Source organism: Miniopterus natalensis, chromosome 13 (genome assembly GCF_054644295.1).
Source record: "Miniopterus natalensis isolate mMinNat1 chromosome 13, mMinNat1.hap1, whole genome shotgun sequence".
NCBI classification, from domain to species: domain Eukaryota; kingdom Metazoa; phylum Chordata; class Mammalia; order Chiroptera; family Miniopteridae; genus Miniopterus; species Miniopterus natalensis.
In genome coordinates this window covers 52851094-52878472 of record NC_142093.1, presented here as the reverse complement: position 1 = coordinate 52878472, position 27379 = coordinate 52851094, and the positions used below count along the sequence as shown (strand labels likewise).

General features: G+C 42.7%; 1 protein-coding gene and 1 pseudogene across 1 annotated transcript; one reads left to right on the top strand and one right to left on the bottom strand.

Moving 5' to 3' along the window:
- Window positions 1-2172: 2172 nt before the first annotated feature.
- STARD7 (StAR related lipid transfer domain containing 7) lies at window positions 2173-26097 on the bottom strand. Its single transcript, XM_016209635.2, has 8 exons — window positions 25496-26097; window positions 15979-16187; window positions 15594-15643; window positions 14622-14732; window positions 14459-14541; window positions 13409-13508; window positions 4321-4405; window positions 2173-3529 (listed from the first exon to the last, which is right to left on the bottom strand). Exons 1-8 carry the CDS (start codon window positions 25798-25800, stop codon window positions 3345-3347), a joined length of 1128 nt encoding a protein of 375 aa, XP_016065121.2. The 5' UTR covers window positions 25801-26097; the 3' UTR covers window positions 2173-3344.
- On the top strand, window positions 17412-17543 carry LOC148091694 (U4 spliceosomal RNA; annotated as a pseudogene).
- Window positions 26098-27379: the final 1282 nt, after the last annotated feature.

The window sequence follows — 27379 nt, the reverse complement described above, 5'->3', positions numbered from 1 at the left end:
ATTTTAATATGAACTACATTATTAGGTAAATTACCTGTGTTATAATGGTACTGTGGTTACACAGAATAACCTTATTATAAAAAAAAATGCTCACGTGTTTAGGGGTGAAATGTGATGTTTACAACTTACTTTCAAATGGTGACAAGTGTATCAGTCTACTTGGGCTGCCATAACAAAATCCTACAAACAACAGAAATTTATTTCTCACAGTTCTAGAGGCTAAAAGTCCAAGATCAACATGCTGGCCAATTCTGTTCCTGGCGAGCTGTCCCCCGGGTGAAGCTTGCCAACGGCCATCCCCACCCCCTCACATGGTGGGGAGGGAGAAGCAAGCCTCTGCTGTCAGTTCTGACAAGGGCACTAATCCTATCATGGGGCTGCACCCTGACCTCATCTAATCCTAATCACCTCTCAAAGGCCCCACCTAGAATGTCATTACGTGAGCCTTTAGCACACAAATTTTATGGGGACACAGTTCAGTCCACAGCATTATCTGTAGAGAAAAAGATAAAACACACACTACAACAAGCTGTTAATTATCTGCAAAGGTAGGGGAGGGGTCTACGTGGTATACAGTTTGAATGGAAAAACACATGGTTATTACAGTAAGTTCATTAACTTTCACATACAGCTATAAACCTACTTTTGCCCCACACTTTATTATTACTCTTTCAACTTGAAGATTTTTGAAGCTGGAGACATAAAGCCTGGGGAAAGCTGAGGGTCCCATGAACACTGTCTCCAAGAATGGCAGTGTTTTTCCTGCTAATCCAAGGACATATAGAACTTCCTGGGAGCCAGAGCTGTCGGACACAGGATGTGCTACCCTCAGTCAGAGCTCAGCTGCTGAGTGTCAGCATTCAACAGAACCTAGAGAACCACTTTAGGCACTCTGTGCAGGGGCCTCTGCAGCAGGAGGCCAGAACAGCCAACTCCCCAAATTTCATATTACATGTGTACCTGCAAGCATACACTTCCTGACAACCAGTCTATCCAGTGATCTTGGAGAAATTCAGAGAAAAAAGTTAAGGTTCTGGGTGTGCACTTGTGTTTCCCACAGGCAAAATTACACATAAATTCAAATTTCACATTATGCTCCCAGTGTCTCCATCAACTGCCTTGGAGAAGTCTGCATCCCAGCAGAATTGCCTGTGTGACACTACTTCCCACAGGCCAAGTGGGTTTTGAGCTCACCACCCCCTCTCCAACAGGGCCCTGAATTGACCCCTCCACAACTCCAGACCCGGGCTTGCTCAAGTCCCCTCCTCTCGTTCCCTCAAGTTTTAATCAGCAAAGTTCTATCACTGTTTCCTCCAATTTGATCCCTCTTTAAAAACAAAGGACATGGGTTAGATCAACACAAGGAAGTGGAAATAGGTGGCTTTTCAGCTGCCAACTGGTCACCTGGAAAGGGCTCACTGTCCAAAGTGGTTAGCTGGGTCAGCCACCACCAGGAAGGACCACACTTACTTCCACATGCCAACTCTACCAGTAGAAACTCTTCTTTTCAAACTTCATAGTCAGGAAGCAATGATAAGCCCCAATATGCAAGATTTCCCCACCACCACCTGTCCAAAAACATACTCCTTTATACCAATCTTTATTTATTCACACATTTGATAAAAATATCAAGAGTGAAATCATTATGACGACACAAGTAACTGTATAGGCCGACCCCAATGCAGTCACGTTCCCAAAAACCAGAACATGAGCTACACCCAGCTCCTGAACACCTCTGCGCTCACACCCACCCACACCTGACAACCGCAGGTGCTAAGTACAGACATAACCCAGGCCTCTCCCTGGCTCATCAGGTCCTGGGCATGAGAAAACTGATCAAGAAAAGCAGCTGGGGCTACGCAATGCGTCTCTGCTCGACCAGACTCAGAGGCGGCCAGACTGGAAACACTGGGCTGTGATTTCCTTGGCACAAAACCACACAGGCAACAAAAAGGTTGAGGGGCTTAAGTTAGTCTCAGGTTTAGATCCAAATAGGAAAAAAAGGGGGGAAAACTTGATCATTTAAATCATTTTTTAAAAGGGGGGAGGGGAAGGGAAGAGGATTTAAAATTTGATCCCTATCATCCCACCAGACGGCAGCACCACCACGAGCAGAAGCAGCGAGGCCAGACTGATACGAGGCCAGACTGATACCATCTGTCTGAGATCGCATCCACACAGCAGTTTGCTTTTATTTTAGCTCTGAAGAGAGCAAGAGAAACTTTCAGAGGAACAAGAGTCACATAAACCCATTACATTAGTCTGGGGCAAGATCTCATCCACTGGTTCACACAGCTTTTCTACAGCTGAGTGCTCCAGGGAGTGGCCCAACCCCACTCCTCCGCCTTTAGCCTTCTGAGATGGACAAGTCCTCGGCATCCAGTCCAATGCGAAGTGTGAAAAATAATGCCTAAATCAAAATGTTGTTTTCTAGATAGTGGGACTAGAGAAATTCTATTCATTCCCAAATCCCTACTTTTTGACACAAAGATTAAAAAATATATATTATACTTCAGAATTCAGTAAGTGAAACACTGAACTAAATAAACTTTTAACGTCAAAAAAATATATATTAATGTGGGATGTTTTGAGCATCTCCACTGATCCTATCAAAACAGTAATAATACAGAAAGCTATTGTCTGAAAGGATTCATTTCCCAGTATTCTTGGTAAATGGGCCGGGGGGGGGGGGGGGGGGGGGGGCAAGCCAAATTAACATAGTGCATGAATGTAGAACCGGCCAGACCAAAGGAAATGGCTTTGGATAGTCAATGGGTGGTATTGGGGAAGCGAAGAGAGAAACTTCCTGGTGCAAACTTTATGTTCCTAAAGATAGAAGGTGAGGACAAGGCACTTACACTGCCAAGCAACAGTTCGCATCCATTCACCACCAGGACTATCACAGTACCAAGAGCACTCCCAAAGACCCCTCACTGAACCATCAACGGGCCTCCTTCACTTTCCAGTTGGACCTTCAGACTAAAGTAGTCCAAACGCTGCAGAACTGATGGTGGGAACTGGAATGTTGGCAGAGGAAACCATTCAGAGGAAGCAGAAACAAGTCGCCCCTCCTGGCCTGGCACGGGTTGCTCCAGGTTAGCGCTGGGATACTGAACTGCGGAGCGCTTGGCCTGAGAATAGGACAACACCCCTGGGCGCCGCCTCCTCCTTCGTTTTGACAGAGAGCAAAGGCAGCTCTGAGTGAAACCAGACACCAGTTGTGGAATTATCTTGCACTGGTGGTTATAGCAGACGTCTTCTAGTACGTGTCCCTGTTCTGTAGCAGAGTGACAGGGACCGAGACAGGGCTAGAAGTGGCCTGTCCCTTCTTATCCCAAAGCCCTTCAAGCGTACTCGATCCGGGCAGGGCCACAACTACCCTCATTCTTCCGCTCAGAAGATGGTGTGGTGGCCTTGGCTTCACTGCCCATTTCCACAGGCTTCGATGAGATATAGTCTTTTACTTTGATCTCCATGTTCTTGGCTTTCAGGGTGGCCATGTGCAGCTTCTCCAGGAAATCTGGCATGCCTGTTGGAGAGAAGGGAATGTAAGCAGGCTGACAGACAACCCAGCAGTGGGCTCAAAATTCAAAAGCCCTATTTCCTTCATGGTGGAGCCCATCCCTTCTTATAGAGATCACAGCCTGATTGACAACCTGTGGGTGGCAGTTCCCTCTCAAAATGTAGAGTGAAAACAACCCATGACCTCTGAGATCATTTGAAAAGGGATTTAAGGCACTTAAATCCCAAGTGCCTCTTTCAGGTGATAACGATATCACTTATCAGTGGCACAGCCTATATACCTAGTATCCTCTGCATTTTCCCCCGAGGTACAAGAAGATGCCAGAAGAAAGAAAATCACATCAGGATGCTTTTTAAGGCAAGACACTGAAAGAGAAAGGTATGAGTACAGCCATGATGTATAGCCTTTGTTAGGACAGGTGCTGCCCCTTTCTCCAGGTGACTGTCCTATGACCACCATATTTTCTCTGCCAGATTTTATGTCCTCAATACTACCTAAGTAAAAAAATTTTAAGTTCATTAATGTCCACAATCCATATTTAAGGCATTAAACAAATGCCCTTAAAACTCCCCTCTAAGTACAGCTCCTTTCTGGGACTTCATACTTCTCATCCCTCCAAACCCAGCTGGAGGCTTCCACAGCTTCATAACATTCAAGCACAAGCTTAGAAGGATGTTTAATTTCCCCAAGAGGACTCCAGAAACACAAGTACGAATCTAGCTGCTGCCAATAAGAAGCTAGAGAAAAACAAAATGCTCAACCCAGGTTCCAGGCCCTGCACACAAGTGCCCACTCACCACTGGAAACCATCCAACTAACACAGTAGCGAGGAAACACAGTCTGGGGATTGTCGCTGTATGTCAACAAGTAGTCAAAGCCATTCTGAAAAAGAAAAAAGTGAACATGAAGGTACCTGAAGAATTACCTACCACAGCCTCCTTGTCCAGGCCCACAGGACAACCATGATCTGAGGCTGGGGGAGAGTGCCATTTCTTTAACCCTAAGCAGAAGAGTTAACCCTGAAGACCTGAGAGGTTGCTTGCTATCCGTAGAAAGGCCTGCTGGCAAGGTTGGCTGCTGGCTGGAGCCTAGGAACCTGGATGCAGGAGTGACCCCAAGCAATTTATGCTGAGCACCTGCTTTCCTCCTGGAGCTCTGTAATTTTGGTATGTGCTGGACAGAAGGTGCCTATGGAACCACCCCCAATAAAAATCTCAGGTGCCAAGTCTCTAATGGGCTTTCCTGGGCAGGAGCATCACACCCATGTTGCTGCATTCTTGTTGCTGGGAGAAGAATGGGCTCTGTGACCCTCGTGACAGGAAGAGGGCGTGGGAAGCCTGCACAAGGATCCCTCCGGGCTCTGCCTTTCCCCTTATGATCCAGCTGTGCATCCCTGTGTATCAGTGTGATGAATCTTAGCTGTGAGGACAACTATATGCTGTCCTATGAGTCCTTATAGTGGATCTTCTAATGTGGGGGTGGTATTGAGGACCCCAACACACACCCTCACTGTTGAAAGATCTTAACCTTTACCAAAATGGTATTAACTCTATTACTAACAGCAAACATTCACACAGTGCTTAACTATGTTCTAAGAACAGCTTCAACTCCTCACAACAATCCCAGAATGTAGGACCTGTTATCCCTCATTTTATAGATGTGGAAACTCAGCTCAGAGAGGTTAAGTAACTTGGCCTAAGGTCACCCTTCATATACTCAATGAGAGCCAACATGAACCCAGGACTCTGACCGTGGGGCCCACGTACCCACGCTTTCTGGGTCAGCCCTCTTGCTGCCTGATAGAGTGAAGGACAAGGATTAAGGAGGCCTGTAGGTGTCCTGATCCTGTCCGAACCAATTATGCTCCACCCCCCACCAAGGGGTAAGGGGAACCACTGTGAGTCTGCACTTTGTATGGCAGACAGCCACAACTCCAGGTGGCAGACCTAGACTTCAAGCTCTTGTGCCTTTACACCAAAGTCCATATCCTTTTTCCCTGAGGAAACTGTTCATTCTCTTATTCGTGTACTCAATATTATCAGAATGTCTGCTACGTGTCTGGCATTGTGCTAAGTGCTATAGGAAAAAAAAATGTGCTAGTCCTTGCCCTTGGGAACTTCCAATTAGAAGGCTAGCTGGGTGCCTAAATGTGTGCCGTAACAGAGCTCCAGAGGAATACTACGGAGGTAAGAGGAAGGAGACGTAAGGCCCAGACAGCGGGAATGGGAACAGTGCCCACCACAGAACCAGTTATAAACACTCAGGAGACACACATTGTTTTTAGTCATCACATTATTGATCTTGTTGGTATTAATAGTCTGAGACTGCTGTGTGTTTCAGGTTCAAGTAAATGAGTGTTACACTGGGGTGGGGAGTTGAGAATTTAGTTTTTCAGCACAGAGAAAAAGGGTAGATGTAACATATAAATAAAAACTACATAGTCCTCGCCCTGGCTGGTGCGCTCAGTGGTTAGAGCCCCCCCCAAAGGGTTGCAGGTTTGATTCCCAGTCAAGGGCACATACCTGAGTTACAGGTTTGATCCCTGGCTCCAGTTGGGGCCCATGCAGGAGGCAACCAATCGATGTGTGTTTCTCACATCGATGTTTCTCTCTCTCACTCTCTCTCCACCCCTCCCCTCCACACACTCTAAAAAGCAATGGAAAAAATCCTCAGGTGAGGACTAACAAAAACAAACAAACAAAATAATTATACAGTCCTGAGTTTGAATTAGTAAATCCTAAGTATTAGTATGCACTTAGGATTTATCTTTAAAATAAACAAATGAAACTTATTACTTAGTTCTATCTTGTGAAAAAGCCTAAGAACAAAGAGCAAGCTGCTACTACTATGAGTACTCCTGGAAGACAAATTTTGATACTTGAGTGACATTTCCTTAAGAGGAACAAGGGTCCCCTGAAAAAATATAAACGTCAAGGTTTAGAGCTAAAGCTACACGATAAGCTGGGACATCTTATAATACCAGAAAACAGAGCTCCTGAGATCAAGTCAAAGGATTCAAGCCAGTAAGATGATGCTCCCAGTAGCCAAACATAGGACAGTTTGAGCATCAATAATAACCACAGTAGCCCAGCCGACATGGCTGAGCGGCTGAAAGTCGACCTATGATCCAGGAGATCGGGGTCCGATTCCTGGTCAGGGCACATGCCCAGGTTGTAGGTTTGATTCCTAGTGGGGCTGTGCAGGAGGCAGCCAATCAATGACTCTCTCATCTTTGACGTTTCTCTCTCTCTCTCCCCCCTCTCTGAAATTAATAAAGATACATTTTTTTAAAAAAAGAATAACCAGAGTAGCATTTTCTCACTCCATTGAGATTTTGCTTTCCAGGCAATTGTCCTTGGTTTGGCTCAAATAAACTCACTAGAAAAAATAATTAATAACTGTAATGAATTAAAGCTAATAAAATATATACACATTCAGTGAGTTTCTAATGGTATTAAAAAAAAAAGTTATCTTTGGAGAATCCCTAGTTGAACATAAGTCCTGTAACTAAGACTATACAGAAGAGGCTACATCCAGACTAATAGAGGAGTGGCAGAGATCCTAAATGAGCTGGCCCCACAACCACATGTGGCAGTTGAGAATCTGTAACATTATCTCAGCTGCAGAGGTCCCCCCCGAGGAGCAAGGGGTCTCAAGCCCACGAGGGGCTCCCCAGCCCAGACCACCAGTGCTGGGAAGAGGAGACCACATAATGCCTGACTATGAAAACCTGAGGAAACTCAATCCTTCTGGGTGAGAGGAAAAGCTACTGGAAACCCAGGCATCCTCTTGAAGCAGGGGCGGGAAAATTTTTTTCTGCCAAGGGCCATTTGGATATTTATAACATCATTTGAGGGCCATACAAAATTATCAACTTAAAAATTAGCTATAAAAAAAGCTCCTAGATTTATTGAATTTCAAGTCCCGCCTACAGCTGCCTTGGCAGGGCCAGGCCAGACAATACTGGCCGGTGGGCCAGATATTCCCCACCCGTCTTAAAGGGACAGAGCACAAAATCTTGCTTGCAGGGTACTTGAATCATACAGGGAGAGAACGCGCTGTGTGGCTTCTGGGAGAGGGGTGGAGGGACAGCTACTAACATCCCTGCGTTGAGTCCATCTCCCACAATGCCCATGCATCCCTTCTTTCCTGGATCAAGCACTCCTCCCACATGGCATTAGCTTGGGGAGCTACACAAGCCCAAGCCCCACTACTCCTGAGGCCCCACTCTTCCCAACTCCAACAGGGCTGTAAGCTCTGCCACTGGAAACAAGCGTGGGTACACGTTACAGTCTTTTTAAAAAAACTCTCGAGGCATTCTGGGCAAGCCTGGGTGATGCCAGAGACACACAAGGAGAACGAGTTGTGTGGCTTTAAGGTGAGGGCATTTTTCTTTGGCACCCAACCTGGGTTTCATTCCTGTTGGGTCCACTACATCCCCAAAGCATTAGCCTGGAAAACTGTACTAGCTCCACCTGACCACACCCTGAGGACCCACTGACTGTGACCAGCCTGGGCCTGAGTTGCAGTCTTTCTTGAAAAATTCTCAAAGAATTCTGGGTGAGCTCTGGGGGTACCAAAGACACACAGAGACTGAGTTGTATGGCTTTAGGGTGAGGGCTGTCTTCCTGTGTGCCTGACAGGAGCCACTATTCCTGAACCAAGCCCTTCCTCCACAGAGTCAAATCTTAACCTGCTTTAGCATAACGAACTCCACTGATTCCACACTGATGACTCCCTGAGACCCTTACCACACTGCAAAGGCCTGGAAGTCCCAGATGGGTGGCAGTTGGCCTCGGTGTATGCTGAGACTTTTGCTGAGTGGCCTCACACCCAGTCTATTAACCTGGTGAACATAGTTAGCCCCTACCTGGTAACTCCCTGAGAACCCGCCTCATACAACTCACATACTGTCCGAGGCTCTGCAGAGAGTGCCTTGGGCCATCTGCTGACCTGCCCTAGGTCTGGTACTGGTGGCAGACAGCCACTTTAGTACACAGCTTGGCCCCTCCCCCACACACCCAGGCCCACATAAGCAGCTACTTACTGTGGAACGCTTTATAGCTCTTAACGGGCAGCCCAGGGCAAGTCATAGGCAGAGTCCCTACCAGGAGTTCCGTGAACCAACACACCCAGTGGCTGGCTTCAGACCAAAATGAAGCACAACCTGATTAGCTCCACAAGGGAAACACCCAAAGGGAGGTCTTGGCAGGCACTAGACCCTGCTGGACCAAATTCCACCTCCTGGGGTCAGCCCCCGCATAGCAGCTCATACACTGTGGAGGGGCCAATCCTCATAGCCAGCCAGCCTGAGGGCCAACCCCACCCACTAATATGCAAAGAGCAATCAAGACTCAACTACAACAAGAGGAGTCATATAAACCACACAAGGGACACTCATGAAGCATCCAGCTCAAGTGATCAAAGAGACTGCCAGTGAGCCCCACAGGACGCCTATTACATAAGGCCACTCTACCAAGACTAGGAGACACAGCAGATCTACCTAATACATAGAAACAAAAATAGAAAAGCAGCCAAAATTGGGAGACAAAGAAACATGTCTCAAATGAAAGAACAGGAGAAATCTCCAAAAAAAAGAACTAAATGAAATAGAGGCAAGCAATCTACCAGATAAGAGAGTTCAAAACAATGATTAGAAGGATGTTCAAGGAACTTAGGAGAAGAATAGGTAAACTCAGTGAGAACTTCAACAAAGAGTTAATAAACAGAAAGACGGACACAGAAACCATAAAAAAGAACCAGTCAAAAATGAAGAATAACTGAAATGAAGAATACACTAGAAGGAATCAACAGAAGATTAAGTGAAGCAGAGGATCGAATCAGCGATTTGGAAAATAAACACCCAATCAGATAACAGATAACACCCGATCAGAGCAACAAAAAGAATTAAAAAAAAATTAGGATAGTTTAAGGGACATCTGAAACAACATCAAGTGTAACAACATTCACATCATAGGGAAACCAGAAGGAAAAAGAGAGAAAGGGATTGAACACCTAATTGAAGAAATAATGATGAAAACTTCCCTAACCTGGTGAACTCATACAACCCAACACCAAAAAAACACAATCCAATTAAAAATGGGCAGAGAACCTGAATAGACACTTCTCCAGAGAAGACATACAGATGGGCAACTACATATGAAAAGATGCTCAATGTGACTAATCATCAGAGAAATGCAAATTAAAACCACAATAAGATATCACCTGACACCTGCCAGGATGGCTACCATCAATAACTTAACAAGTTTTGGTGAGGATGTAGAGAAGAAACCTTCGTGTATTGTTGGCAAGAATGCAAGCTGGTGCACCTGCTATGGAACAGTATGGAGGTTCCTCAAAAAATTAAAAATGGAACTGCCGTATGACCCAGCAATTCTACTGGTGGCTATTTATCCAAAGAAACCCCAAACACTAATTCAAAAAGATGTCTGTGCCCCTTCCTACATTCATTGTAGCACTATTTACAATAGCCAAAATATTTAAGCACCCCAAGTGACCATCAACAAACCAATGGATAAAGTAGTTGTGGAAAACATATACAATGGAATATTATTTGACCATAAAAAAGAATGAAATAATACCATTTGTGACAGCAGAGATGGACCAGAGGATATTATGCTAAATGAAATAAGTCAGATAGGGAAAGATAAATAACACATAATTTCACTTATATGAGGAACCTAAAAAACAAAATAAGCAAACAAAACAGAAACAGACTCATAGATAAGAGAACTGATGATTGTCAGAGGGGAAAGAGGGGGGAGGCTGGGTGAAAAAGGTGAAAGGAGTGCAAGTACAAATTGGTAGTTATAAAATAGCAACGAGGGTGTAAAATGCAATATAGGGAATACAGTCTATAATACTGTAATAACTATGTATGTGCTAGGTGGGTACTTGAAATATCGGGAGGGTCACTTTATAAATTATATAATTATCTAAGCACTATGTACACCTGAGACTATTAAATACTGAATGTCAAAAAATGAAAAATATTAATTTTTCCTTTAAAATTAGACACATATACTCTTCTCGATATCTGAGGATTTATACTACCCTTCTGAATGCAATTTTATATTCAGTGCACAACCTGTTATTTGGAGGCTGACTGTCTAGTTAACAAGAATTAAATAAACTTTCCATTCTCCTCCCTCTTCTCTCTCTGCCTGATGATCACTGGTCATTTCACTGCTCATTCAATCATGTGCCAGATGGGGAACACAAACAAGCTGACAGTTGTTGAGGGTAGTTATCTTGGCAAAATGTACAGAAAAGTGAGTACCAGTTCTGGATTCTAAGGATGTGAGTTCAATCTGTGACTGTACCACTTACTAGACTAGACAATAAACGCTGCCTAGTGCTTGTCCTTGGAAGTCAGTCTCACCCTGGATTGAAACCTCAACTCTACCACTTACTGTCTGTGTGACTGTGGGCAGGTGAAATAACTTTAATGCATGTCAATTTATTGATCTATTCATTGGGAATGACAATAATACCTATCTCATAGCATTGTAATGAAACAATTCACACATAAAGCACTAGGGGCTGTTGTTATATATAATGATAACCTTTATTATCACAGTTGTATAAAATCAAATGTGTCCCTTAGCCTTCTGTCTTTGGTGCCCTAATCTGCAAATAATGTCTTCCACACAGAGTTGTTATAAGAATTAGCCTATTCAATAATATGAAAGTATCACGTACATAATGGGCAATAAAATATTAGTCATAGCAAATTCTAAAAAAAAAAAGACACAGTATGAACAAACTTCAACGTCTGGATCTTATTTAGATTCTGATTCAAATAAACCAACTAAAAAAAATCATGGACAACCAGGGTATTTGAACACTGACTACATATTTGATATTAGGGATTATTATGATATTGAGGTTATGTTTTCAAAAATCTTTCTGAGATAAATACTAAAATATCTATAGAAGAATTCTTCTATGGGTTCTTCTATAGCAACACTAGAATTTGCTTCAAAATAATCAGGGGATTGGGAAAGGGTACAAATAAAACAAGTTTGGTTACGAGCTGATCACTGTTGGAGCTGGGATGGATACATCAGGTTGTTGCTAATTCTTTATCTTCTGTATACCATTTCGAATTTTCCATAATAAAAAGTAAAACAAAACACCATACCTTGGCTCAAGGCTCTATTTTCCATCAGGCAAATCCATACTTGGCTGCCTTTTTCAAGTACCCTCTGTATAAGCCAATGTAATTTATCACTCCCCGCAGCCTCTACCTTCCTTTCTATGCAATGTGTCTCTGAACACGACCAGGGCTCATTCTCATCTTTGTTAGACATGTTAAACATGTCTTCTACCCTTAGTGTCCTTCCTGTTTTCCTCTATCTACAGTCTACCTGCTTTTTCACAAGAACCAGCTCAAGCTTTACCTTATGCATAAGAGCTTGCCACAAATATACTAAAAGAATTATAGAGATAATTCCTAGTGTCTCCCCACCCCAGCTAAAGAAATTATTTATTGGGTGCCTGTGAGATACAACATACTGTGCCAGGTGCTGAACTATGGCTTAGCTGTTTTATGCTCACAGTTTCTAAAGGCTGCAGTGCTGGAATTCAAGTCAATTTCTTCCAAACAGGAAATATATGGACAAAGTTCAATTTTCAAAAGCAACATAAGTCTGCCTCCTACAGTGCTCCCAGCCTGATCTAGACTCTTCTTCCTAAAAAGGTAACTAGCCATCAACAGCAGTCTTATTTCTTTTCTGTCTTCTAAAGCAAGGACTTCCAAACATTTTTAACTGCAACACACTGTAAATAATCCTTTTTACACTGCAACCCAGTTCTCTCTAGACCAAGGGTGGAGAACCTTTTTTCTACCAAGGGCCATTTGGATATTTATAACATTATTCGAGGACCATACAAAATTATCAACTTAAAAATTAGCTATGAGCACGGCTGTGCGTGGCTCAGCGGATCGACCTAGGATCCAAGCAATCGGGGTTGGATTCCTGGTAAGGGCACATGCCCGGGTTGCAGGCTCGATCCCCAGTTGGGGGCATGCAGGAGGCAGCCAATCAATGACTCTCCCATCACTGATGTTTCCATCTCTCTCCCTCTCCTTTCCTCTCTGAGATCAATAAAGATATATTTAAAAAAAAAAAAAAATTAGCTATGAAAAAAGCTCCTAGATTTACTTAATTTTGAGTTCCGCCTGCAGTTGCCTTGGCAGGGCCAGACTAAGTTATTTCTCAGGCTGCATATGGCCCACGGGCCAGATGTTTCCCAACCCTGCTTTAGATTGTCAAATAAAAAAACGACAACGGCCCACACAACAACAGCTGTTCAGTGGGAATGAATCAAAATTATACCTTTTTTTTTTTTGTCACAGAGGCAAAAATATATAATATTTTTTGGTGTGCTGCAGAATTTTAGTAATTAGTTTACGTGTGCCATGAGATGAAAAAGGTTGAAAATTGCTGGTCTAACCCTTTCATTTTACAGACAAGGAAACAGAAGTCAAGAACGGTTGCATATGTTCTTCCCAGTGTGGTGAAATTTTAATGGAAAAGTACTCGCTCCAGTTCCTAAAGAATGCTGCTAACCACAGGCTGATAAGTTAGGGGATATCATCTTCTCTTGTCTCTCAGATAAATGGTACTTTGTCTTCGGGGAATCCTCCAGGTCTATCAGCCCACAGCAGAGGTTCCCAAAGTGTGGTCTCCAGTCCAGTAGCATCAGCCTCACCTGGGAACTTCTTAAAAATCCAAATTCTCAGACTCCAGTGGATTCTGAGAACCAATGCACCAATGACCTCCCCATTTCAGATAAATGGCATTCCTCGAGAAAATTCCAAAGCTCCCACACACGCCTCTTGGATGATGTAAAACTCACCTCATCAAATGACTTGTGGGGACGGATAACCATTTGGGATTCATATGATCTGACCCTTACAAATTCTGGAGACTCCGGCACACTAGGGTGCTCCACAGCACTGGTAAGGAGAAAAGTTAAAGAAACTGAATGTCCACATACAAAACAGCACAGAAGCTAAAGTTATGAGAAAAATCTAAAAAGCAGGCACTAATACTTAAAATACAACAGAGAAGCCAACCACAGTGGCTCAGTTGGATAAGTGTCACCCCATGCACCAAAAGGTTGCAGGTTCAATTCCCAGTCAGGGCACATACCTGGGTGGTGGCTTCGATCACCAGTTGGGGACTGTGTGGAAGGCAACCAATTGATATTTCTTTCTCTCTCTCCCTTCCTCTCTAAGCATGACCTCTATCCCTGGCCCCAGTTGGGGCAAACGTGGAAGGCAACCAATAAATGTCTCTGTCTCACATCAATGTTTTGCTCTCTCTGAAAAAAACAGTTTCTGGTGAGGATTAAAAATAAATAAATAAAATAAAATATAACAGCCCTGGCTGGTGTGACTCAGTGGTTAGAATGTCGGCCCATGCAATGAAGGGTCCCGTGTTCCATTCTCGGTCAAGTGCACCTACCTGGGTTGTAGGTTTGAGCTCTGGGGCTCTGGTCAGGGTGAGTGTGGGAGGCAACCAATCGAGGTTTCTCTCTCTCTCTCCCCCACCCTTCCTTCTTTCCACTTCCTCTAAAAACCAATGAAAAAAAAATATCCTTGGGTAAGGACTAACAAAAACCAAGAAAACAGGAGTCACAAGACAAATGAATGCAAACTAACTTCTAAAACAAAGTGAGTTCCCTTGGTAATTCCCAGCTCACTAGGCTTTGTGTTGAAGGCAGAGCACTTCTTTTTTAAATTATCAATATTAAGAAATTCATGTTCTATCATGTTCTAGCTGGGATGGATAGGACCCGGGCTTCACTTATAAGGGCACTGAGAACATGCAAACCCACCAGACATATACGAGTGAAGGACACTGCTAACAGAATTCAGCAGGAGTCCCAGGTAAACATACTTACCGTGACACCAACACCATCACATTGTTTTCCTGATCCACGCTGTACCGCCGAACATAAACATAATCCCGTGAGTACATTGGATACTAAAAAAAGGGAAGAGCAGGATTATTGTTCTGTCTCACGTGGACGCGGTAAAAGTAAAACCAGAAGTAAAGATACTCACAGGAAAATGTGTTACCCAGTGAAGAACCTCGGAACCACTAATGACGTCCCTCTCAATCACTTCCAGCTTGATTACCAGGGCATCCCACTTTTTTCTGTACTCTGTATCTAGCTATGGAAAGAGAAAGGACAAGAGATTTAAAACAAAGCTGTAGAAACCTTCTCCAGATGCTTGGGCCTCTGATCCAAGGAAGTTTTCCTGAAACAGTGATCCAACCTAAAAGACAGTGTGCTAAAGTGCGAAAGACATGGCTGTGCTTACACAGATGACTCTTAAAATCTCCACTTGTAGGTCAATGCCATTACCTTACAAGCGAATCTTAACAAGAAAAAGACAAACCAAAGAATAATATAAGATGTAACAGGTATGTCTGGGGAAAATACAATAATAGTGACATAAATGTATAAGGATAAAACAATTCTAAAAAGTTTTCAACAAAAAGTCCAAAAGGATGAGCAGATACCTCACACAAAGAAATGTCAAGTAGCCTATTCTTTAAAAATTTCTAACATCACTAGTACTTAAGGAATTCCAAAATAAGACACTATTACACACATCCAAACCAACAAAATTCAATGTAAATTCACAAAATTCAGTGCTTAGGGGAATGTGTGCACTTGCATATTATAGTGGGTGCTATAATCATCATTCCCTTCTTTTTGGGATTTTGATTCTGGAGGGTGGTACTCAACCCCAGGGCTCTGAAAAATAGATGACATTTCCTCCAACTATTTCATTTCATCTCATCAATGGATCTGGAAAGGGGTAGAATTGGTCTCGTCCACACTGGACAAAGAAATTGTAAGTCAAACGTTTACCCAGATGCTATTCAATGTGAGATGAGGGGTACAGAGAGGGATGTATGTATTGAAGCCAATGTCTTCTAAGTCAGAGAAATTACTCATGTGAAGGGTGGTTTAAGTGCATTTCCAGGCTTAGAGGCTCCAAATTAGGGAATAAAAATTTACTCACCTGAACATTGAAGAACTGCCGGGGTGTCACATCTGTGTAGGTTCCAAAAACTAGAACGACAAATAAGAATCAGGGATATTAGCCACACTCTCATCACTCACCATATTCCTATCATTTTACTGTATTTCAATTATAGCACTGACAGATCTAAAAGGCAGATTCAGAAACTAGAAGTCATATTGGTGTGGCAAAGACACCCTACAGAAAAGTACAGCAAAGAGGACACTGAGACTCTTGTCATCTAGGAAAGACAACAAATAGTAAACCATGGCAAACAAAAGTAAACCAAGAAACAACCAGAACGGAACAGTTTAGAGTCTGAGGAACAGAAGTCCCGAACACCCGGGCAACCATGGAACATACAAGGCAGCCAAGCTGGGCTCACCTCTGTACTGGTAAAGATGAGTGCCTGTAATAGGGCGCCGCCACAGTTTAAAGTGTTTCTTATCCATCACCATTTCCCATGGTGCCTCTTTGCCACCTGAATCTTTATTCCCTTCTGTTTGGGATTTTGATTCTGGAGGGTGGCGCTCAACCCCAGGGCTCTGAAACACAGTTGACATTTCCTCCAACCGTTTCATCTCATCAATGGATCTGGAAAGGAGAAAAACAACAGGTATGTTGCAGGTGGTTGGAGTCAGCCCTGGGGAATGACATGTCCACACAGAGACTTGTATAAGAATGGTGTAGATTTAAAACAATATAAAGTGAATAAAAATGTAAGTTCTGGAGTCTGATTCCCACTCCAACATTTATTAAGTAGTATACTGAATTACTGTCCCTATTTCTTAACCTGTAAAATGGGGTTAACAATAGTACCTACCTCAAAGGTTGATTGTAGAAATTAATTTGTATGTAAAGTGCTTTGTACCTGGCACATAATTAGCCCTCAAATGTTAACTATTAAGGTTTATGACTTATGAAAGGTCATTTAATACCTTTTGCCCATTTTTTATTGGATTCTTTGTCTTCCTATTACGCTATAAGAGTATTTTTCTTACTCTTTTTTAAAAAGATATAATTCATACACCATAAGAATCATCCTTTTACAGTATACAATTCAGTGTTTTTTTAGTATAGTCACAAGGTTGTGCAACCATCACCACTAATTCTAGAATGTTTTCATCATCCCCAAAAGAAATCTATACCCATCAACAGTCACTTTCCATTCCTGCCTCCCCACAGCCCCTGGCAACCTCTAATCTACTGACTCTATGGACTTGCCTATTCTGGACATTTCATATAAATGGAATCACACACTATGATCTCACGTGTCTGGCTTTTTTTCACTTAATCTATTTTCAAGGTTCACTCATGTTCATTTCTTTTTTTATGGCAAAATAATATTCCATTGTGTGTATATATCACATTTTATTTATTCATCCATCAAATGATGGACATTTAAGCTGTTTCCACTTTTTGGCTACTGTAATATGGCTTTGAACATCTGTGTACGTTTTCGTATAAATGTAGGTTTTTACTTCTCTTGTGTAGATTCCTAGGAATGGATTTGCTGGGTCATGTTTAACTTTTTGAGGAACTGCCAAATTATTTTTCAAAGCAGCTGCATCATTTTATATTCACATCAACATGTATGAGTTCCAAGTGCTTCATATCCTTGCCAATACTTATCATCGTCCATCTTTTTTATTCTAGCAATCCTAATGCATGTGAAATGGTATCTCATGTGGCCTTCAATTTGTATTTTCCTAATGACTAATGACGTTGAGCATATTTTCAAGTGTGTATTGGCCATCTGTGTCTCTTTGGAGAAATCATCTATTGAAATATTTGCCCATTTTAAAACTGAGTTGTCCTAGCTTTGCGCAGTGGCAGTATCATAGCCAATGAGGTTTATCTGAGGTGCGATTATTGCTAATTAAAATTAAGTTGTCTTTTTACTGTTGAATTATAAGAGTTCTTTATATATTCTGGATACTAATCCCTTACCAGATATACAACTTATAAATATTTTCTTCCATTCTATGGGTTGTGTTTTCACTTTCGTGATAGTCACCTTTGATGCACAAAAGTTTAATTATGATAAAGTTCAATTAATCTATTTTTTCTCTATTTATTTTGGTATTATATCAGACCTTTGCCCAATCCAAAGTCTTAAGGACTTATGCCCATAATTTCTTCTAAGAGTTTTAGTTTTAGCTTATATTTAGGTCTTTGATCCACTGAATTAAGTTTTGTGTATAATGTGAGGTAGGGGGTCTAAATTCATTATTTTGCATGTCTATCTCCAGTTACCCCAGTACCATCTGTTGAAGACTATTCCCCCACTGATATGTGTTGGTACCTTTGCTAAAAATTAATTCACAGTAAATTTAAGGGCTTCTTTCTAAACTTTCAATTTATTCCAACAATTTGTATATCTATTTTTATGCCAATTACTGTAACTTTATGCCAATTACTGTAACTTTGTGGTAAATTTTGAAATTGGGGCGAGTTCTTCAAATCTTCCTTTTTCCAAGATTGTTTTAACTATTCTGGGTCTCTTTCACATCTATATAAGTATTGGATTGTCAATTTCCACAAAATAGCCTATGATTTTGATAGGAATTGTGTTGAATTTATAAATCGCTTTGGGAAGTATTGCTATCTTAACAATAACCCATGAACACAGTATATCTTCCCATTTACTTGTCTTTTAAAAGGTCTCTCAGTGATCTTTTGCAATTTTCACTGTGTCATGCACTTTAGTTAAGTTTATTCCTTAGGATTTTATTCTTTTCAATATTATTATAAAAGGAACTGTTTTAATTTTATTTTTGGATTGTTCGTTGCTAATGTATAGAGATATGACTTTTAAATATTGATCATGTATCATGCAACCTTGGTAAACTCATTTATTAGCTCTAATCAGTTCCTGTGGATGCCTCGGGATTTTCTATATACAAGATCAGGTCAGCTTCAACTAGAATAGCGTTACTTCTGCTTTTCCAATCTGGATGCCTTTTATTTCATTGTCTTGCCTGATTTCCCTGGCAAGAACATGCAGTACAATGTTAAATAGAAGCAGTGAGAACAGATTGCCTTGTTTTGATCTTAGGGGGAAAGCTTTCAGTCTTTCACTATTAACTATAGCTTAAGCTGCGTTTTCCATAGATACCCTTTATCAGCCTGAGAAAGTTTGCTTCTATTCTTTGTTAAATATTTTGGGGGTTTTTAAAACATAAAAGAAGGCTGGATTTTGTCAAATGCTTTCTTCCCCTGCATTTATTGAGAGGATCATGTGGTTTTTGTCCTTTATTCTATATTTTTTAATGTATTTTTATTGTTGACAGTATTATAGATGTCTCCTATTTTCCTTTATTCTATTAACATGGTATATTAAATTGATTTAAAAAAATTTTTATTTTATATATTTTTATATGATGAACTAACCTTGCTTTTCTGGGGCAAATCCTCCTTGTTCATGGTGTATAATCCTTTTTATATGCTGCTGGATTCAGTTTATTATTTTGTACAGGACTGCATAAAACTTTAAAACACTCCAAACAATACTGTTGCAGGGTAGTGAAAAGCTAGAAAAATTCTAGGGCAAGTGGCATAGGGAAACTGAGACAGGAATGTTAAAACAAGACCAAACAGTGTGGGCAGTTTGCAGCAAACTTGTAAATTACAGGCCCTTTCTCTAAGATCCCCAGCCAACGACACTAGAGAGCAAATGGTTAAAAGCCTCCCTAAGGAGAGAATGCAGGAAACGAGGGGGGAAGGGGAAAGAAAAAAAGGGCAGTTTTATTTATTATTTATTTATTTATTTATTTATTTATTTATTTATTTAATTTATTTATTTATTTCACTCCCTAACAGAGAAGCCAGCAGTCTTGAGGCTTGGTAAAATAAAACTGCCAGGTGGTTCTCATGAATTCTGGGAAGGCCACAACAAAGTAAAAAGGGACCTTGAGAATTAATCTATACCAAGATATTCAACAGAGGAATTTGAAACCTAAGGACAGGAGGGTATATAACACCTCAAACTCCCACCCAATTTGCTCTTCAGATTAGCTGAGAGCCCATCCAAGTGCTATGCCAGATGACATATTTGCTTGCCTTGCTTCTTTAATAAATCTGCTCGCTTTAACTGATTCACTAAATTGGCTTTATCACAAGGCAATCAGAGTCTCTCCTTTAAATTCATTTACATGAGAATTGACTGGGGACAACCCTCTCCTTCTGACTGAGGGCTGTATGGATAACAGGTTTTCTGGGGTCTGGGCTGCCTGTAACAATACCATATATCATACTATGTGTCATTATACATCATATATAAATATCTGAAACATTTCATAATAATTTTTTAAAACATGGCTTGTATTTTCCCCTTACCCTTTAAATAGGAGACAGGAAAGATTGTTGGCTATCTATGTCATATACAACTCTTCTGTGATTCAAGACTAAAGATACCAACTACTGACACACGCTGTCTAAAGTGCCCTTATACTCCTCTACATCTTCCAAACCAACCAACCAACCAACCAACCAACCAACCAACCAACCAACAAAAAACCCCCACAAAGTTCAAGGTTAACTTCTAGGCAATGAACCACATACATTTACTACATTTACTTTTTTCTACAGAAAATCACATTTTAATTTATCTTTATATTTGCCTTCCTTACTAAACTATGAATTCCCCAATGGCCTAGAATCAGTGGTTTGCATATCTGTACTCCCAGCTCCTAGCCTGGTAAACACTAGATGCTCAACAAATGTTTATTGAATTGAACAAATAAATGAATATGAAAGTGGGCCTCAATAATTCAAATTCTTATTAAAGCCCTCCCTGTTTCCACCTATAAAGTGAGGACATTATTTCTTGAAGGTTTCTATTAGCTCTAAAATTCCAATTCTCTGAATTTTAAACGTTGGAGTTAGATGAAATTATTTACATGGGGGAAATTTGTTGTTCTGACTGCCTGCAATCTTTGGGGAGAATCCCAGAAGAGGTGGGATGGAGCCTCCTTCTCTGTTAGAGCACAGCTCCTGATTTAAGTAAGGTTAGAGACTTCTGGTAGAGACTTTGAATCTTGAGGAATGAGAAAGGCACAGGATCTTTTGGAGATTGTTCTCAGTGATCCTGAGAGAATACAGTGCAGTAGTGCAACTGGTCTAGGGGAAACAAAACCAGCAACACTAGCACCTAAGAAGATTATTCCTGTAGCTAGCTGGTCTTGGCAGTTCTCTCAGCCAACCTGTACTTTGGCTCTGAGAGACCTGACATCTTTCTGATTAATTCCTTTTTGTCTTAAGTTAACCAGTATCAGTTTCTTTGTTTGCAACCAAGAATCTATTATTTATACTGATGTTCTGATGAAAAGGTTTAACCATTTTAGAAAAGTTTTGAGTTAAAAATTGCAAAACAGGATTGACTGCTACCACTGCAAACATGTATAGAAATAGGGAAGGAACTCTGGAGTAGGCAATAAGGTCTTGCAGAGGAAAAAACAAAACCACAGCTAGACTTGCTCAGAGAACAAGGCAGGCATCACATGGCACTTTTCAGGACTAGTAAAGCATCCTTTAATTAAAATAAACAACACTCTTGAATGTCATTCATATCACATAATAAAGGCAGGCAGGAATATTTTATTAAAAAGTATATCAGGGGCTCACTAAATCACACAGTAATAAGGTTTTAAGAAAATTAAACTATAAGGAATATTTTTAATAAGACTCAAGGTGGCACAGAGCTCTGATCCATATAATTAAAGGGCACTAAGTGGCCTTTATTAAAATGATGAGACTAAGGTCCTACAGGGGACAAGAAATGCCTTGTGAAGAAGTAACATTTATTCTTTGAATAGCACAATATTATTGCTGGAGCAAGAATGCATCATGAAAATATAAATGATTATCTCTCCAGGTTGAAAATCTCTGAGAGGTCTGAACTGCTAAATGCTGACATGACAGACCCAGGTGCCAGTCACTCACTACCCTGTATGCAAAGGAAGGAAGGAAAAGCCTCTCACCACACATCTGGGTAGCCTGCTTTGCCAAATCTTGTTTGGGCAGGATGGATGCCTACACCTTGTTATCTGAGAGACTTAAACAAGTAATAAGAAGGAAAGAAGGACAAGAGAGATTATTCCAAAAATAGTAACAGAATCAGATTAGTAAGAGGATCAATGCTTCCCTTTCTCCAAAACTAAAGAGGGTTCAGTATTTGAGAGAGGCTGGACTGAGAGCTATGGAAACTGAAAGTGTAAAACCATGAAAACGGAAGAATAAGTAATAATGGTTGGTTCCATCTACGGGGTCCTGCCATCAGTGCAGAGTTTGATACAAGGCTCAAAAATGATTCCAAAAAAGCCATCCCTGTAATCAGCAATTTCAGTAAGACAACTGACTCATTTCACAAAACCCCCGCCTCAAATTCCATTCTGTGAAAGTTAGAAACTTTTAAGTATAACTGTTATGGGACACACCTAGTAATAAGAGATATCAACTAGCTCATTGCAATTCTTGGCCAACTGGTTAATGGTAAAATAGTGAAGAAAACCTCAAACAATTCAAGTCAACTCTGATGTAGTTCTGACGGTCTAAGGAGGGTTTATCAGTAAAATACCCTCCAGTGACAGTGGTTTTTTTAAAAAATCCTTTAAGCCAAAAGGACTTTTTATTGATCATTTATCTAGTTAATAGCATAATGAAGTTAAAAATATTCTGAGTGCCCAGAAAGGCAAAAATGAGAAAACAGCCAATTTTCTGTATGAAACTTTACTGGCACTTATTTACTCAACTTTCTAGAGCAATGAACTGTAACTTTTTTAAAAAGACGGGAGGTTAATGGAACATTTTCCCCTGGCTTTTCATATTTCTTAATTTCCTTCCTCTTTTTGTTCCTGTAATTTTTTTCTTAATGTTCCAAAGCAATCAAATATTACTATTGTATTTTTCCATAAGATCTGCCCTGGGCTCACAGAATGCCAGGCAGCACCAAAAATAGTGATTGAAGTGATTTTTGTTTGTTTAATTGAAGCCAGGTGGGTAAAAGACTTGATTTCTACACCTGGTGCCCTTCTTCTCTCAAATTTTCTTCCTGTTGTTAGATTAATAAGACCCTATTTGTTGTTAAGATGTTCTTAAACACAAGAGACTAGAAAGCAAGGTTATTCTTTTTCATTCTGCATAGAAACTCAAATAACAGAAAAAAAAACACATGCCACTTTAAAGCACACAAAGAGATATCCTGCACATTCCATCACTATATAACCAAGACAGCAATCACAGAATTAGTTTGTACCAGCACAAGTTGGTACAGAAACATCACAGAAGAGCCAAAGGCTGTGATTTAAGGACCACGGGACAATTATTCTCTTCTTCCATTAACAATGAAAGAAATCCACTTGTCCCAAGGCACATTCAACTACGGTCCATTATGGAAGCTATCCAATATCATCTCACTAGAACAAACAAAATCTAAGATGTTCTAAGCTAGCTATGACAACCTCAGCAGTGCCTCTGTTAAAGCAAACAGAATAAACACCAAGCAAAAGAAGTTAACCTGTACCCAAAATATTGTATTCAATAAAATATAAGCATGACAAGCTATCAGAACAAAGACCTATGGAACCACTATATAACCAAAACATAGTTGAATAGTATACTGTTTGCCTCCCTACCAAGATAACCTTTTTTAAAATCCTCAAAATGGGTAACTTGAACAAATTTTAAGTATATGACTGAAATCAAGCATGAAATGGACAATGAAGTGTTAAATAAGGGGCTTTACTAGAACAACCCTGGAGAGGGTCAAAAAAGACAACTTAAGTGTTCTGACTGGCCTTCGCAGATTAACCCATAACAATATCTCTTTAGGAGTTAGATTAGAACCAAGAGTATTTCAACGGCCTTCTCGTTTCAGAAACAGCCCAAACAGAGGGAAATGGAATGAATACTGGGGGCATGGTCATCAACTGGCCTGATCTTTCTGCCCCAGTGGACAGTGACTACTAAACTCAAACATTTACCACTTTGATTTCATTAACTTTTTTTTTTTCTTTAATCCTCACCGAGGATATTTTTTCCCCCATTGCTTTTTCAGCGTGGAAGGGAGGGGGAAAGAGGGAGAGATACATGGATGTGAGAGAAACATGTGATCCGTTGCCTCGGGCATGGCAGGGGATCGAGCTGATGCTCTAACCACTGAACCAAACTGGCTAGGGTGATTTCCTATCTTATTTCCCCCACTAGCTCCTGCAAATAGGAGACCTACTCAACAGAGGCTCCAAGACATTCCTCCATAAAAACACGTGAAGCCAAACAATGTCATCTGCCCCTAGGCTCCAACACCATTCAACTCCCACCCCGAAAACATCTTCCCTCTCTTTCATACCCAGGAGCCCTTTTCTGGTCTTTCTCTTCTTCCCCAAACAGATCCAACTAGAATTTCCCCCTCAAACTTCACCACTGTGGGACATTGGTATCATCATCAAAAACAGAATAAGGTTTCAAACAGCTAATGGATAATTTTTCAACTTAAAAGTCTCCTTTTATTTCTTACCCCTCCAAGACTGTTTCTTAGAACAAATAGCCAAGTACCAATCACGCTTTGCTATCTTAACTTTTTTGTAAGATTGTTTGAGGTTCTGATTTTAAGTTGCATTTATAAAACAGTAATCCTTCCTGCTAGGAAAAGTATTACCAGTCTTAAAATAAACTTGCATTTACCCACAACTCACAGTGTTACACAAATATGCCTGACATCTGGGTGCTACACCTCTAAAGAGGTGACAAATGTTAACTTTAGTATTTCCATTTTTAACCAAACCAAAAATGTGGAATGACAGAAAAATATGTGGAACAAATAAGACTTGTGTGTGATTTATGGTGGGGACAACTGTTCCAGGTTCCTGAAATCAGTTTCAGAGTTCAAGGGGAACAGTGTACGTGTTATGGAGAAAGCAGTTTAAGAATACCTGTTAAAAGAAAACAGAGGCAATTTTAGTAAAGCAAGAAGCTGAAGCAGGGCTTCTCTAGGAGATTACTTGAAAACTGGAAACACCAATTTCAAATCACAGATTAACAAATTCAGTCAATGACATGCAGTTTTCACACTGAGGTTTTGATGAAGACAGCATGATTTCAGAGCCTAACGAAACCAGTACTCTAAAAGTCCTAGTTACAGTAGCAAAACACTGAAGCTTATAGGTTCAAATGTCTGGACTACTGGCTTGTGAGAGGAGGGCAAAATCCCTTCCAGCCTCATCATTCGGCCGGAGTCACAATGACGAGAGCTCTCCTGGCACTTCTGACCAAGTCCCACTTGGAATGAAGTTACTCTGTAAACTGCATGTCAGATTTGAAACTTGGCTTGAATTTGCACCTTTCTGGGTGCCTTTAGGATTAGACGAACGATGGCCACATGTAGGTGCCTTCAACATCTCATATTATTTGTTGCTCCCCATTCAAAGTCTCCCTCCTACATTAACCTACACGTCCTATTTCCAGCCCGACAAATCAAATTAACATAGGCAATTAAACAACAACAACAAGGACTGCCCTAGCCGGTTCGCCTCCGTGGTTAGGGCGTCGATCCACGGACTGGAGGGGCCCCGGTTCGATTCTGGCCAAGGGCACGTACCTCGGTCGCAGGCTCGTCCAGGCCCTTGTGCGGGCGCGTGCAGGAGGCAACCAATCGATGTGTCTCTCTCACATCGATGACTCCCATGACTCCCCCTCCTCCCCCCCTCCCCTCTCTGAAAAGCAATGGTAAAAATATCCTCGAGTGAGGATTAAAAAAACAAACGAAAACCCCGCAAGGATTGCTAAAACAGGACTCAGCCCCGCCGCGCTTCAAGGACTACTGGGAGCAGCCCCGGTTCAAGGTCCCGCCCTACCCACCTGAGCCGGGCACCGGGGAAAAGCAGCGACCTCGCCCCTGGGCCTACCTTTGCAGCTCCTCTTCCTGGATCCGCTCCTCGTCCCACACGAACACTCCGGCAAGCGCCGCCATCACGGCCGAGGCATCGCCGGCCCGGCCCCGGAGCCGGCGCCACAGGCGGCCGAGGAGGACGCGGCGCGCACTGTCCGAGTAGAGGCGGCCGTAGAGCTGCGCGATCTGCTGCGCGCGCCGCACGCGCAGGCCCGTCACGAAGCGGCACTGATTGGCCAACAGCGCGAGCAGGCCCCCGCCCCGCGGCACCGCGCGAGCCGCCAGCGCCGCCGCCACCCCCGCCAGCCTCCGCGGGAACATGCTCCCCGTCGCGCGCCCTGGGCAGGGGAACGAGTCCGGGAGATCTCCGAGGGCTCCGCCGACTCTTCTAGTTGGTCAGCGCCGAGCCCGTCATGTGTCTCTGCAGCAGCTGGTGAGGAGCGGTCCCCCTGGAGGAGGTGGCCTGCGACTGCTGCAGGAGGCGTTCGTGGGACGGATCGCGAGCCTGGCGGGGCGGCGGGCACCAGCCTCTGCAGTGTCCTCACGTCGGCTAAAGGGGCCGCGGTGCTGGGCGCGCGGGAAGCAGCGAGGCCGGCGGCTTGCTCCCGGGCACTAGGCGTCCGCCACACACGCTGCCCACCTACAACCTACTCGCTTCGCCGCCGCCGGGACCCTGGTTGGGCGCCGGCCGGGACTCCTCGCCGCTGATTGGCCACGCCAAGTGCTCGTCACCGTCCCTCCGCGCACGCGCCCGGGCCCCACTCTAGCAAGGTAGGTGGCGCGGCGGCCGGAGCTAGTCAAGGGCGCCTCGTGAGTGACCGTCGGGCCCCGCCCCCGCCGCCATCTTCCGGCCGCTCGACCCAGCCCCGCGGAGGAAGGGGTGCGGCAGGAGTCCTGCGGAGTCCTGCGTAGCCCCGCTCGCGAAATTGAGCCTAGGGTGGGATGGGGCCTTGGCATTGCCTCTGCGTGGGCGCTGGGGGAGGTGTCCAGGTAGTTGGGACAGTGTAGAAGCCTTAAGGCGAATGGAGACCCTGCTGAGACCCGGCGGCAGCTGCCCTCACACCGTCCTCGGCTTCCCCTCTGGCTGTCCCCGAACCCCTCCTAGTACCCGGGACGCCTAGATGGCCCCTGGGCCGGAGTCTGCGCGCTCGTCTAATCTTTGCGGACCAGGGAGGACATCCGTAGAGCCCAGGACACTTTCTGGAGAGCCACATGGGCGGGTGGTCCATCTAAGTCTGGGGATGCGGTAAGCCCCGTGGAGTTCCTTGCATAGGCCCCAGGCCGGGGAGTAGCTGCCCGTTTCCCTGTGACCCAAAGGTGAGGAGGTGACCAGCATTCCTAAAACCTACTCTGCTGCACCCACGAGCAGCCTGGCTAAATGATCTCGAAGGGCCATGCAATGACTCCTCTGTCCCCAACCTCACAGAAATGAAGCTGGTGGGTGTCCAATAGGAAAACCCTACGCTAAGTTGTTTCCTTTTCTCCTACTTCTATTAAGTACCTTATTGACAAGCAAAGTATTGTAGGACGTCTTGATGTGAAAGGGGCTGTGCTCATTCCGAGGCAATGCATTAGAAATGTTACTCTTACTGGAGCTAGTGGAGCAATTTTAGATGTTCTTAATAAAATGTTTTTCCAAAAAGAAAATCATGCTTTACTGGGAGCTGAAATCTATATTAATCCTATCCAGACTGTCTGATTTTACTCTGGGGATTGGTATTGATGTTTGTTTTCCCTTGAACCCGGGTAAGGAGAAATGGGTATAGAACAGAAAATTGTATTTGATGCTTTGTTGAGCCGGGCTTTTCTCAGTGATGGTAAAGATGGTGGGAGGGGCCAGTTGGCAGAAAAGTTGAACTTTCCTACTGTCCTGCTTCCCTTGATTAAAAGGAGTTTGGTA